This window comes from Pteropus alecto, unplaced genomic scaffold (assembly GCF_000325575.1).
Source record: "Pteropus alecto unplaced genomic scaffold, ASM32557v1 scaffold113, whole genome shotgun sequence".
Taxonomy (NCBI): domain Eukaryota; kingdom Metazoa; phylum Chordata; class Mammalia; order Chiroptera; family Pteropodidae; genus Pteropus; species Pteropus alecto.
Genome location: NW_006433949.1, coordinates 653162 through 666752, shown reverse-complemented (window position 1 = coordinate 666752; position 13591 = coordinate 653162). Strand labels below are relative to the sequence as shown.

Below are 13591 nucleotides of genomic sequence, written 5' to 3'. Positions count from 1 at the left end.
CGGATGACAAACCCCAAAGGTGGCCCCGTGCCACCCCAGCACGCCCCGCTGAGGGAGCGGCACAGCCTCCTGGCGCTCAGGCCCCGGAGGCTCTGGGAAGGGCTGGGACGTGTCCGGCCTCACCCGATCCGCTCCTGCTCCATCTCTTCCATTTTCTCAGCCCGTGCGATCACCCTGTTGATGATTTCCTTCTCCTCATCTGTCAGCTCTTCCTGCTTCCTCTGTCTGTCGGGCTGACCACCAGGGTGGACGGACCACCCTGCCTGGAGCCTGAAAAATAATTCGGGAAGGCATCGGGCTGCGGAGGAACCCCAGCGAGCAGCGTGGAACAGTGGTTAGGCCCTAGGCCCTGGAGTTTGGTAAACCCCAGGCCAAAACCTTGCTGGGAGACTCCCGGACTGGGAGACTCTGGGCCAAAGAACCGTATCTCTCGGAGCCTCGGTTTGCTTATCTGCGCAATGGGCTTATTTTTATGATGTGCTTCGTTCATGGCGGACATTCCACAAGCTGCATTTGCAGGAAGCTCGTAGAAACCTGGAGGTTACGTTCGCGGTGAGAGTCCAGAGCAGCACACCGCAGCGGCCTGGGCGGAAATGATTCTGGGAGGGCGGTGGGAAGCCCTGGGCCCCGGGTGGACCCCAGCCCCTGCCCGGCAGGAAGATGTTTGGTTTGGGCCATAGATTTTTAAAAATTAATTTAAACTGGTTGCTGCAGTTGCGCGTAGTCAAGATAAAAATCTCCAGATTTCCAGTCTCAAAAGCTTCCACATCATTTTGAGTTCCATCCTATGCTCTTCTTGGCTTTTTAAAAAAATAAAGCGAATAGTGACATAGTACCTACCAGGTGACCACGTTACCTCATTTAATCTCACAACATCCCCACGTTACTGTATTTAGTCCTCACGTCACCCCTACTGTGTGTCCATATTACCTCTAATGCATCATCCCTACTGTGCGCTTGCCTTACCTCATTTAATCTTCACAACATCCCTACAAGGCAGAGATTATTACCGTCTATTTACTTGTGAGGAAGCTCAGACAGGGAGAAATCAGACGATTTGCCCAAGGTTACGTGGCCAGGAAGTGGCAGAGGTGGGATCAGACCTGGGCAGCCTGCGCACTTAACCCCCACACCTCGGAGAGACCTGAATGCCCGCCCCTGAAGAAGCCCCGTGACGGCGCAGAGGATCAGAGGCTGCTGGGTGGAGGGCGGCGGTCTACAGCAAATTATGCTCATCCCCACCAATAATAGGGTCCATGCCTCAGGGCACCAGGGCGCATCACTCAAGTAGAATGCAGGGTTAAAAAACTCTAGAAATTCCTGTCCCCATTAGGGAAGAAAATCAGTAACTACGAATCCTCCAGAGCCAGCACCGCACGCTGCCGGCCTCCGTTACTGCCACTGCCCTAATCACATCAGTAGGCATGAAATTGCCTGTTGACACTCAATGTTGGAAATTAAAAGCCCCATCTTCCTCCCCCCACCTCGACCATCTTCCCATCTTGGCTGGTTTGTTCTCAAGAGCAGAAAAGGAAGAGTTTAAAAGCAAAGGGAAGCAGATGTCTTGAGGCAAGTCTTCATGGAAAAAAGGGAAGGAGGATGAAATCCTGGTGGAAACATGTCTTGCCTTGGAGCAGGGCCTCTGGGGATGGACGAATGCTAAACGAGCTCCAGCCCCCTGCTAAATACCTTCCAATGCCTCCTCGCTGACTTAGAATGAACACCCAGCACTAGATAGAGGTGGGGTTTGGACGACATTGTGAATGTGCTAAATGCCACTGAATTGTCTACTATAAAATGATTAATTTCATGTTATGTGAACTTGACCTCAATGCAACTACGAAGGGGATGGACGAATGCTAAACGAGCTCCAGCCCCCTGCTAAATACCTTCCAATGCCTCCTCGCTGACTTAGAATGAACACCCAGCACTAGATAGAGGTGGGGTTTGGACGACATTGTGAATGTGCTAAATGCCACTGAATTGTCTACTATAAAATGATTAATTTCATGTTATGTGAACTTGACCTTCATGCAACTACAGCTGGGGCTTCCTGCCCACCCGCAGTCCTACCTGATCTGTCCTTGACCTGCCTCCACCCCCATCGCCCCTTCTCTCCTTTATCACCCCAGTCCTGCCACACTGGCCTCCCTGCTCCATCTTGAACCCTGAAACCTCGTTTTTGCCTTGGGGCCTTTGCACTTGTTGTCCCCCTCTCCAGGAACACTCATCTCCCCGGATCTCTCCATGGATGACTCGTCATTCGGGTACCGGCTCACATGTCAACTCCTCAGAAAGGCCTCCCTTGATCCTTCAGTGCCCAGGTTCGTTTTCGTCACTGCTGCCATCGCTAAGTGCAATTATCTTTTTAAGGACTTGTGTTGTTTACCTGTTTATTGCCTCTCCCCGCTCCCACCAGGATGTAGTTTCCAGGAGGGCAGGGGTCTTGTCTGGGCCTGGGTCACTATTGTGTCAATGACATTTAGGATAGTATCTGAGAGTAAGTAAGCACAGTTTTGTTTTTTTTTTTAAATAAAAGGGACATTTGTTTGTTTGTTTGTTTGTTTATTTGTTTAAATAAAAGGGATGTTAAATGTCTAATTATAAGTGTGACTCATGGGGAGATCAAAGCAATAGAAGTTATTAGTGTCGGAGATCAGGGAGAACTCCCTGAGGAAATGACATCTACGCTGGGGCCCTGGTGAGGATTCCCTGTGATGCTGGTGAAGCTCAGATGTGGGACTCTGTTTGCAAAGGCACCTTCCGAGACCCTGGGAAAGACCCGAGCAATGGTCATGAGACCTGAAAAATATGCAAAAGCGAGATATTTTTGTCTTCTTTATCTTGAAGAGACCCCCCTAAATTTTGTAAGCTTCAGGCCTCACGAAGCTATAGCTGGCCCTTGCTGAGACCTCAAAGATAAGCTGGAGTTGATGATGGGGGAGGCAGAGGAAGAGACTAAGCCTGGCAGAGGAATGGTCTTTACAAGGGCCTGGAGGTGAGAGAGTGGGTGGCGTGCCCGAGGAGGTGAAGGAAGACAGATACGGTGGCCACCCTACAAGATGGTCCCCAAGGAGCCCTGCCTCCTGGTATTCACGGCCTCCCCGTACAGTCCCCTCCCACACTGAATCCCAGCTGGTCCTGTGTGACCAGCTAACTACAGTGGAAGTAACGGTGTGTGACGTCCAAGGCTAGGTCACAAAAGACATTGCAGTGTTTGCCTTGGTCTGCTGAGTCCCTCACTCTAAGGGGAAGCCAGCTGCCACGCTAGGAGGGCACTCAAACATCGCACGGGTGGAAAGGCCCATGTGGACAGCAGCTGAGGCCCCCAGCCAACAGCCAGCGCCAACTCGCCAGCCGTGGTTGTCCGTCTCCCAGCCTCCGTCAGGCCCCCACCTGAGACAGAACCGCAACGACACGTGGAACCCTGGGCCAGAACCACCCAGCTGAGCCGCTCTCAGTTCCCGCCAACAGAAACTGTGAGGCATAATAAATAGTTTCCTTTGTTTCAAGCCGCTAAGTTTGCGTGATCTGTTCTGCAGCTTTAGATAACTGGAAAAATGAGCCCGCTGGAAGACAGACAGGGAGGCGCAAATGACCACCTATAATGTCTGTATACGTTTCCTATGCTGCATAACGAATTATTACAGACAAGGGCTTCACACAACACACATGTATTATCTCACGGGTTCCATGTCAGGAATCTGGGTAGAGCTTAGCTGGGTCCTCTGCTCAGCATCCTACAAGGCTGCAGTCAGGTGTTGGCTGGGCTGCATTCTCATCTGGAGGCATGACTGGGGAAGAACAGGCTTCCGGGCAAATCTGGGTTGTCGGCAGAATTCATTTCTTTGCAGCTGTGTGACTGAGGGCTCCGGCTTTTTATCAGATGTAGGTAAGAGGCCACGCCCACGTCCTGGAGTCGGCCTGCAATTCCTAACTAAGGGGGCTTCTTCAACGTCATCCTGGGGGCTGCTCCCTTTGCACAGTTTGCAAGGTGAATCTCTGGCTCTTGTAAACCTAGACAGAGTCTTTCGTGACATAACATCATCACGAGGGTACATCACGTCCCCTCTGCCATATTCTATAGGTTAGAAATGTCCCAGGTCCCACCCACACTCCAGGCGAGGGGATTACACAAAGGCGTGAACCCCAGGAAGTGAGGACCAGTGGGGTCACCTGAAAGTCTGTCTGCCACAGCCTCCCTGGCAGGGGTCCTTCCAGCCTTGCTTAGATGCTCCCCGCAATGGAGACCTCACTCTCGCATAAGGAGTCTGTGCTGTTCTGTGAGAAAGATCTTCCTTTACCCTGTGTTTCAGCCTGATATTTCTTCCCACTACTTTTAAAGGATACACTGGATTCTGATGTAATGGGAACCACCCATCCTTCCCAAAGAGCCTTAGTCATAACCTAATCCAGCCACCTGCCCAGGTCCTTCTAGGTTACCATGGAAACGGATGCCTTCACTGCCCCTCGTTTTCCTCCGTCCCTACTTTTCTTCCTCATTCTTTTCTGATCCCGCTCCATCTATTCCCTGCTTTTACAAAGCAGCTCAGTGACCAAAACAGAGTATAGGTGAGATCCGGGGCCTCGTACCCAGTGGAGAGCCCTCCAAGGGCACTGTCCTGCAACTGGCCATCGGGTCGCAGGCACGCTCAACCCTGGGCCAGACCTGAAGCCAGTGTCTCTCACCCCACCGCACAATTCGCTGGGGTCAGGGTGTGCAGGAGTCGGGTGCTGCTGGACAGGCATGGCTCTAGGAACATAAGTGGAGTGGGGGGGGGTTCCCCAGAGGACCCACTAGGATAATTGCCTTAGTCTGCTCTGCAGACGAGCAGAAGGCCTGTTGGAGGCTGCCGGCACCTCTCCAAAACCCTGCCCCCTCCTCTGTTTCAAAACGTGAACGAACAGTTCATCCAGTGCTTGAAAATGTCTCCGACTGGTCCCACCTGGTACGTGGAAACCTCCTGTGGATTTGCATGCTTTAATCCCAAAAGCAAACAGACGGAAACAGATGGTTTTTCGAACCAAAGCCCTTGCTCTCAAGGGAGAAATTGGGCCTGTCTGGGCACCCCCTGGGCTGGGGAGCACTGTGAGCTTGGGGACCTCAGGAATGCTCCTGTGACAAGGTGGCGGCTTCTTTGTCAAAAGCCTCTGGACACAGGCTTCCAACTCCACGGCCCTAACACCAGAGTCCAAAGTTGGGAACTTGTTTAAGACTGAAGCTGGAGACAAGGTATGGATTCCTTGGGCAAGTTACTCAGAGCGCTGTATCCAAGCCAGAAAATACCCAGAGGCCCTGCGTGCAGCAACGTGAGCCTCCTTGATCTGGAGAAGTTCAGGACTGGAATCCTAGACCTGCTGCTCATTGGCCACGTGCATTGGAGCTCTGCCCTGCTCTGGACGTTGGCTTCGAGATCTGTTCAGTGAGAATGATTCCATGTCTGTTTCCTGCTGGGACCCTCAGAGGCTGCATGAGGAGGAGCCCCTGGCTTACGGCTGAGACAGGTCAGAGCAGAGAGGGCTGGCCTGTCTCCACTCTTACTCACATACTTAGGACAAGGCTTCCCGGAGAAACAGTGAAGGGCACCTGCCTCCTACTCTCCAAAACTGTCTAAGCCACGGTTTTCGAGCTGTGCTCTGCAGGGATCTCAAAGGGCTATGGGGGAGGGGGTCATAGAGCGACAGGGTGGGCAGGAGACCAGGCCCTCCATCCCCTCATCAGCCAGACTTGCTTTGGTCAATAAAATAAAGTGCCAGTCCTGAAGCTAAGCCTGCAAAGGCCCTGTGTGCTTCTGCTTACTCTCCTACACCTCTGCCATGACCATGACGACAAGCTCCGGACAGCACGTTGCAGGATGAGAGAGATGGAGCAGAGCTGAGCCACTCCGGCCACAGCCATCCTAGATCAGCCAGCCCTTTGACTGCCTGAGAAAGCCCAGCCAAGATCATCAGAGCCACCAGCTGAGCCCAGATCCTTGAGAATAAATAAATGTTCTATGCCACTGAATTTTAAGATGGTTTGTTACACAGCAAGAAAATGGGAAGCTGGTTAGACTCCCTACATTTACTTTTTACAGTTCGGTATTATTTTATAGTTGTACAAAGTTCACCATGATGCGTTTGATGCTCTTAGCTGCTAATGTTCTTTATCCAGCTCCGCTCTTATCTGTCTTGTATATTTAGCTTCTGAATAAAATATTATTCGAAGAAAGACTTTTGCTGCTAACAAAAAACCTGAAGATCATTGCGACTGACCTGCTCACTTTCCACGTGCCTGCTCCTCAGAAGATAAAGGGGACCGATGAGAAGCACACGTGGGGTAAGTATGGTCAGAGGCTGGGGAAAGCAGCATCCTGGACATGCTTGATCTGCTACCTGAACATACCTGCTCAGGTGCCTCTAGAGTGGGTCAGAAGGAACCCTCCCACCAAAACCAGCATCGGTGGCCCCTAAGACAAAGGGAATTAGTCCTGACTCCAGGTGGAAGCCCCTCGCAGATGCACAGATGTTTCTCCCTCAAATACCGCAAAGCGTAGACTCCCAGCTCCTTTCCACCTCCCGCCGTAATTCTTTATTTCATGCACACAATAGTCACGTAATAAATACCCACCAGATGTCTCTATTAATAAATTATAACTCCCAAAAGGAGTGGGATGATGGAAACGCTGTCGGGGCGCCGAGGCTCTGAAGCATTAAACAGCGGTGCTTGCAGAAAATTAATCCTGTTCCTTTCCTTTCTTATTCCGATCCCTGCCCTTCCCCTAGGATGCCATATAGGCAGGTGTCGGGGGAAGTCACTTTACAGCTCAGTGAATGAGGTTTTAATGAATCCCGAAGGAAAGGATGGGGAAGGAGGGGCGGCCACCTCACACAAGGTTTTTCACATGCCCTGCCTGTGTCAAGGCCCTTGGGGATGAAATTTACCCCGACCAGACTAAAGGGGGCACGGAGGGAGGCTGTGGTTCCCCCACCCACTCCAGAATGCTAAGGGCATCTCGGACTCCCAATCCTCTTTTAAGCCAGACTCAGTTCACTGAGTTCTTTTACAATGCCACGCTCTCCCTCATACTTGGACTTTGCACATGCTGTTCCCCTACCTGGAACTCCTCTTCGCCTTGCTCTGCCTGCCCTTCGCCTCGTCTTACATTTCACTCCTCCCATCAGGACTCCGCAATCTGGGCTAGGTGCCCCTCCTGTGCTTTCTCGGCCCACTGTGACCCCGCTATCGTCCCGCCTTGCACACGGGAGTGTATTTGTCGGTGACTGGCCGTTTGTTTGTTTGTTTGTAGACCCCTCTAGACATGCAGTCCTATTTCATCCACCCCTGGGTTCCTAGTGCTTAAGACAGTGCTTGATACATAGTAGACACTCGGTGAATATTTGTTAATGAAGGGAGGAAGGAAGAAAAGAAGGAAGAGAGGATGCACATACACTCTATCTTTCAATTTTCAGTATTCAGGAAGCCTCTGTGAGCCTTGGGACCCTCTGAAGCCATGAGCTTCTCCCTTGTGGCGTTCATGTTTAGAATCTGACAATGTTGCGACATCTCTTCCTGGCATGTCTGAATGATATACTCACAATATTAAAAAAAAAAAAAGCAGCTCTAAGTTGGCCAGGGTCTTCCTAGACAACAGAGATTGCAGAACATTCAAATGGTGTTTAGCAATCAACTCATTTAAAGCTCCCACTTGACAGAAGGAGAAACTGAGGCACCTAACTGGGAAAAGAATTTCCCAGAGTCACTTTATCAATGTAAAGAAAACCTTTAGGGGATTCTGGGCCTGCCGATGTGGTCATTTGGGTCCAAAGAGGTTGAACAAATTATGCAAGTGCTATATATACACATACACATGTGTTTGTGTGTGTATGTGTATACACAATGTAAACATACAAGGTACATGTAATATATGTATATGTATGTACGGTGTATATATATACATAAACACAAGGGTAAGACAAGGTTGTGATTCACACCTCCCCCTGGCTTTGCTCAGCGCTTTACAGTTTACAAAGCTTTCCCATGCATCTCATTTGATCCCACCACCACTGGGTGAGCGGGGAAGGGCAGGATTATCAAACCCATCTTACAAAGGAGACAGGTGCAGGGCAATGCCCAAGGCCACACTGACACTGAGTAGCAGAGCAGGACTCAGACTGGGTCTTCTGCCTCGAGACCTGCCCTCTGCTTGTGGCTCCGTGATAACCTCCCCATCGTGGGGAGGGGAAAAGTGACTTTCCATAGTTTCTGGAAGTGCACACCCTACTGAAGCCCAGTCTGCTCTGCAGCCTGGCTGTTCATCTATTGGACCAGCATGCATGTTTAGGAAATTAATCCAATTTCAAACAACAAGAGTTGTGAGCCAAGATAGGACCTCTGAGCCAAAGGCATTTCAGTAGGGAATCAGGCTGACCTGCCCTGAGGTGACAGAGACCCTACAGATAGCACGTAACTTCCCACAAGCTCTGTTCTATTCATCATCATTTTTTATTAAAGGGAGCAGTTATTTGAATTAACATTTTTCTTCATCTAAGAACAGTGTTCCCAGGCAAAATGCTGCAGAAATGAGGGGCAGAGATTGGTCAAAAAACTTGTTGAAATCCCACGAGTTACTAACAAGAATTAAATCGAGGGCTCTCCTAAGATTATTTTCCATCCTTTTATCAAGAATTTCATAATTCGTTTCTCAAAAAGGGGTGTGCATTTTCTTAATAACTTAAATATTTTTAGATATGTAAAATTTGCTAGTTCCTTGTCTAATCACCTCTCTTTAGGGGTGAGCCACTTTGATCAGAAAAGAGATACAGGTCAGTTGGTAGAAAAATAAAAGTATCATAAAATACTCACTGTTCTTTATCACTGAAGGAAGGCCAAGAAAGGAGAGAAAGAAAAAATAGAGTTAGGAAAGAAATCTCATAACGACGCCAACGCCGTCTGGATGCAAAACCACAGAGTTTAAATTACGATGACCTACTTCCGTTTCTGCCCCTAGTCGTTATAATGTCTTATTTCAGCACATCTAAAACAAGACTACGGCAATGGAGGCTTGTGAAATCCACAGCTTCGATTAAAATGACCAACCAGTTCGGCGTATTAATTAACCGAGCTGATCATTTCTGTATTTAAATAACAGGTCTGGGGCACTAAAGAGAAATCACTTAATGATAACATGGCCAACGTCGTTCTTGGTTACTGGTGTTTGAAACACTCGGGGAGAGAAGGAACACTTTGAGGGGGGGCGATGAGCCCTGAACAGTAATTAGATCATGCAAAAGTGGAACTTGCAGCGTCCCAGTTTTGGGAAGCAAATCTTGATTCCAGGAAGGAAACCGGCATCTCATTTATTAGTTGTGCAGCCACAGACAGGTCACACTCTCTCTTTGTGCCTTAGTTTCCACCTCTGATCTCGCACTCTCTGGCTTGAAGACTGGAAAGCTCTAGAGAAGCATCAAATGTCCATCATTTCTCCCCATGTATTCCCAACATAAAGAGCTGAACCACTGCCCTATCCAGGCGAGAAGCAGACACCGTCACTGCTGTGTTTCACACACCACCATCAGGTTCCCAGTGGCTGAGAGAGGAAGGCATCTGAAAATCACAAAAGCTGTAAGTGTATCTGGCTAGCCAGCAGTTAATTAAGCCTAGATTTCTTAATTCGCTGGAGAAAGACATTAGATGCGTCTGCATTACCACATCTCCATTGCAACAGACTGGATAGCATGTTTGATGACTATAATTCACCCACTAGCACTTATTGGAAAATAATTTTAATATCTGAAGAAAATGCAGTAGCAATCAAGCCAGCCAGATGCATTCAGAATGCCAAGATGTTTCACAGGAGCCCAGGAATGCTTTAATAAAATTGCATCCAGGCTATTTGAATAATTCTAATTTAATCATAAAGCAAATTGTTTGGCTTTGTATTGACTAAAGTAAACTCTGATGGATGGGATTTTAATGAACTGACATCTCTACAATAAAATAAATATTTTACCCCATCTACCCTTCAGGCAACTGTTTATCTTACAGAGACACACTTTGGGGCTGATGGAGTATTTTCTGCAAAATAAGTTTGGCTCTTTAGAGGACATTATGGGAAAGGCTTTTCTTTCAAAGAGGAAAACAATAGCGTTTAATAGTGTTTTCAAGATGGTAAAGCTTGTAGAGCTGGAGGAGGCCGTAGGCAGAAGGAGTAAAGAGACAGGAGCTGTTGCTTCCGAGAATATGGGTGGACTATTTAGAAAGACCCTTCGCCAATATACAATTAGATCTTAGATAAGTTAGAGCAAAGCTCTTCTTATGCAGCTCTGGGATTAAAAAGTAAAAGAATTCTCCACCACCCCTCTTCCAAAATAAATAAACAAAATACACTTCATCGAAATTAAAAAAAAACAAAACAAAACGTGTTCTTCTCGAAAGACTCTGTTATGAAAAAGGCAAGGCATGGACTGAGAGAAAATATTTGCAAAATGTGTATCTAACGAAGGACTTTTATCTATATAACTATGAAAAAAACTTGCAAAACTTAATAACAAGAGGATGAACGACCTGATTAAAAATGGACAAAAGGTCTGAACAGACACTTCAGCAAAGAGGTTATATGATGACAGGTTTCACAAGAAGATATGCCTGGCCGCCAGCAGAGTCATTAGGGAAATGCAATTTAAACCACGAAGAGATACCACTATTCACACACTAGAATGGTTAAAATTAAAAAGACTGATCATGTCAAGTGCTGGTGACAATCAATCCAGAAAACACTTTGTCGGTTTCTTAACAAAGTGTTTCCACATACACCTACGACATGACCTAGGCATTCTATACGTAGGTACTTAACCAAGAGAAATGAAAGCGTATGACCATCTAAAGTTTTATTTGTACTAGCCAACAACTGGAAACAACCCAGATGTCCCTTAATAGATGAATGGATAAACACACTGTGGTATCCATATAATTAAATACTATTTAGCACTAAAAAGGAACAAATTATTGATATGCAAAAATATGGATGGATAATGAAATAATTACGCTCAAAGAGGAGAGACATCTCTCCCCGCCCCCCTGAAAAGATGCATGACTTCATTTGCATAAAATTCTAGAAAATGCAAACCAATTTATAGTTACAGAAAGATTGTATTTGCCTAGGGATGGGTGGCGGAAGTGAGGGGCAGGAAAGACAGACTAGAAAGAGGTATTAGCATATACATATGTTTAAAAATTATCAAATTTTACTTCAAATGTACACTGTTGAAGGCACATTAATTATACCTTAATAAGGCAATTTTTTAGAAAAGAAAAAAAAAATCCAGCAAACTGAATCCAGAACAGGGAGCTGTGAATGGTAAGCCAATGCCAAGACCAGCACTGTGGTCCAGAGGCTGACCTTGAGCTCCTAAGGTAGAGAAGCTGAATCTGAGACACCCCTCGCCCCTCCTTTGAGTCAGGACCCTTCAAGGGAGCTCAAGCCATCCTGGGTAAGCAGCGTAACTGAATTCCGGTAGAAGGAGCAAATGCATATCTCTCTGAAGAAAAATATCCCCAAGGTCGAGCCCCAGGATTCTCACAGATTGAGCTCACAATAAAAATTTAGCAAGCATTCAAAGGAATAAGTCACATGAGTGAAAATCTGCAGGAACGATAAACAACAGACTTAGATGGTCGAGGAATTCAGGCAGGGGTGTGCTGGTCAGTCAGCACCTAACAGTTGACTCTGCGGCTGATTCTGAGCACCGACATGATGCCACTGAATGCAGAACTGGGAAGAAATATGCAGTGGCACCCCCTTTTATTATAGTTCACCATAGAGATATAATAGACATAAACTGCACAGGGAATAATAAAATATAGTAAAAGAATTAAGAAGTGATTAATTTTGAGTATTTACCACCTTTGCGTTTAATATAATTTAACTGTAAAATTATATAACTTAATTTTTAACGATGGCTGTGTTTAACAACCAGCTTGCAAAAGTTTTGGAAATTTCACATCAGCTCTTATGAGCCACGATGGCACAGATCCAGTACATCACTGATTCGGGTATAATAATGACTGGATACAGAATGTGAAGGATACTTTTACGTGAAATTTCCCAATTTTTAAATGATCGGGCCAAAAAATTTTTTAAAAACACACTTCTGCCAGTCAGAGTCAGCTGGCGGCCTGCCAGTTTGCAGCCTCCGATCTAGTCCACATTCTTGATTGAGGACACTTAGGCCCAGAGACGGGGAGAGATTTGCCTCTGATCACACAGTAAATCAGCTCAGACCCGGAGGCAAAACCAAGCCTGATTCTAACCACCAGGGCGGTGCTCCTCCAATTCCACTTTGGGGCCTAAAGCTCAGACTTTAAACCTGTTATTCTAACCTTGCAGAGCAGTAAAACCAGTGGAGAAGTTTCCTTGACAAAACTCCCACCGGGGTCCTCATCCCCAACCCCAGGAAAGGAAATTCTAGTTCTTTCCTTGCAATTCCTTTCCTCTTTCAAGTGCAGAACTATCGAGACATCACTGACCCCAAAATCAGCCATTCCCTGAAAGAGCCAGCGACTTACTTGGATTGAAGGGGTCGGTCACTGGGACACATCCAACGGTTGGCGCTGCTGCTGACTACGGTGTCGGTCATGGCAGAGGTCCCGTGACCCTGGAAAACATTAACCCACAGAGGACGTGACCCAAACAGTTATTTAACTGCTCCTTATTTCTCAAATCGCTGTTCTATGCCAAGTACTCCAGGGGGCACAGAGAAGAAAGGGGACTGCACCCAGCTTCTCCACCTTCCAGGCGGGGAAACTTAGGCCCCAAGAGAGATGGTTGCTGCTGGAGGTCGCGGCCCCCTACTGGCAGAAATGGGCCAGGGCTGAGCGCTGCCTCCCTTGAACCCACATTCTTCTCATTCACTGACTCAGTCAAGGGCACCACATACCCACCAGGGGGAAGGGGAGGGCTCCTAGTGGATCCTGGTTTCCCGGAAGGTCTTGCAACAACACAGCCTTGTTTTCCGGGAAGCTGAAGAGGTGAGAAGTTGGGCGGGGCACGGGGAGAGAATGCTTTCCTATCCTGCTGCCTGTGGAATTATTAAATCTTCGGGCGAGCGAAGAAGCCGGAGGGGAACTGATGGCTGGGTACCACACGGGGGAGGGGAGCCCCTATGGAGAAGCCATTTTTGTTTGCCCTTGTGTGGTTAACATAATCTATCCAGATTAATATGGTAATTTCATTGTTTCCACTTCAAAAACAGAAAGGAAGGAGAGATGGCTCTTGTTGCGAGAAGTCTGCTGAAAAGAGCCTTAACGTCTCGTCATTGCCTGTGCCCAGACCTGAGCGGGGGCTGCCCTGGGCCCCCTGGGGACTCTGGCCCCTGCTGAGTGCCCAGACCCTCTGGCCCTGGTAATGAGCTTCCTCGGCTGGCCCTGTGCTGGACTGTGGAACATTCACTTGAAAGCCTGGCCTCCTGCGGAATGTGGCCCTTGGAGGACCCTGGGAGGCAGGGAGGGCAGTGGATGCACAGTCCCGTCCTGGGAACTCCGCTGCCTTCAGGGCAGATCCTCCCTCTCCGGCATCCGGTCATGCACACCACGAGTCCATTTCCCATTAAA

The 13591-nt window shown here is 48.0% G+C and overlaps 1 protein-coding gene across 2 annotated transcripts in view; it reads right to left on the bottom strand.

The window, feature by feature from the left end:
- The window catches only part of RPH3A (rabphilin 3A), a 58256-nt gene extending 45638 nt beyond the window's left edge, over window positions 1–12618 (bottom strand). The window contains exons 1-3 of one of the 2 annotated variants that reach the window (XM_006908570.1): window positions 12548–12618; window positions 8846–8857; window positions 124–270 (exon numbers count right to left, since the gene is read on the bottom strand). In XM_006908570.1, the coding sequence (XP_006908632.1) occupies window positions 124–270; window positions 8846–8857; window positions 12548–12618 (230 nt within the window). The remainder of the gene's footprint in view (window positions 1–123; window positions 271–8845; window positions 8858–12547) is intronic. The other variant, XM_006908569.1, reaches the window with a different exon arrangement.
- Window positions 12619–13591: the final 973 nt, after the last annotated feature.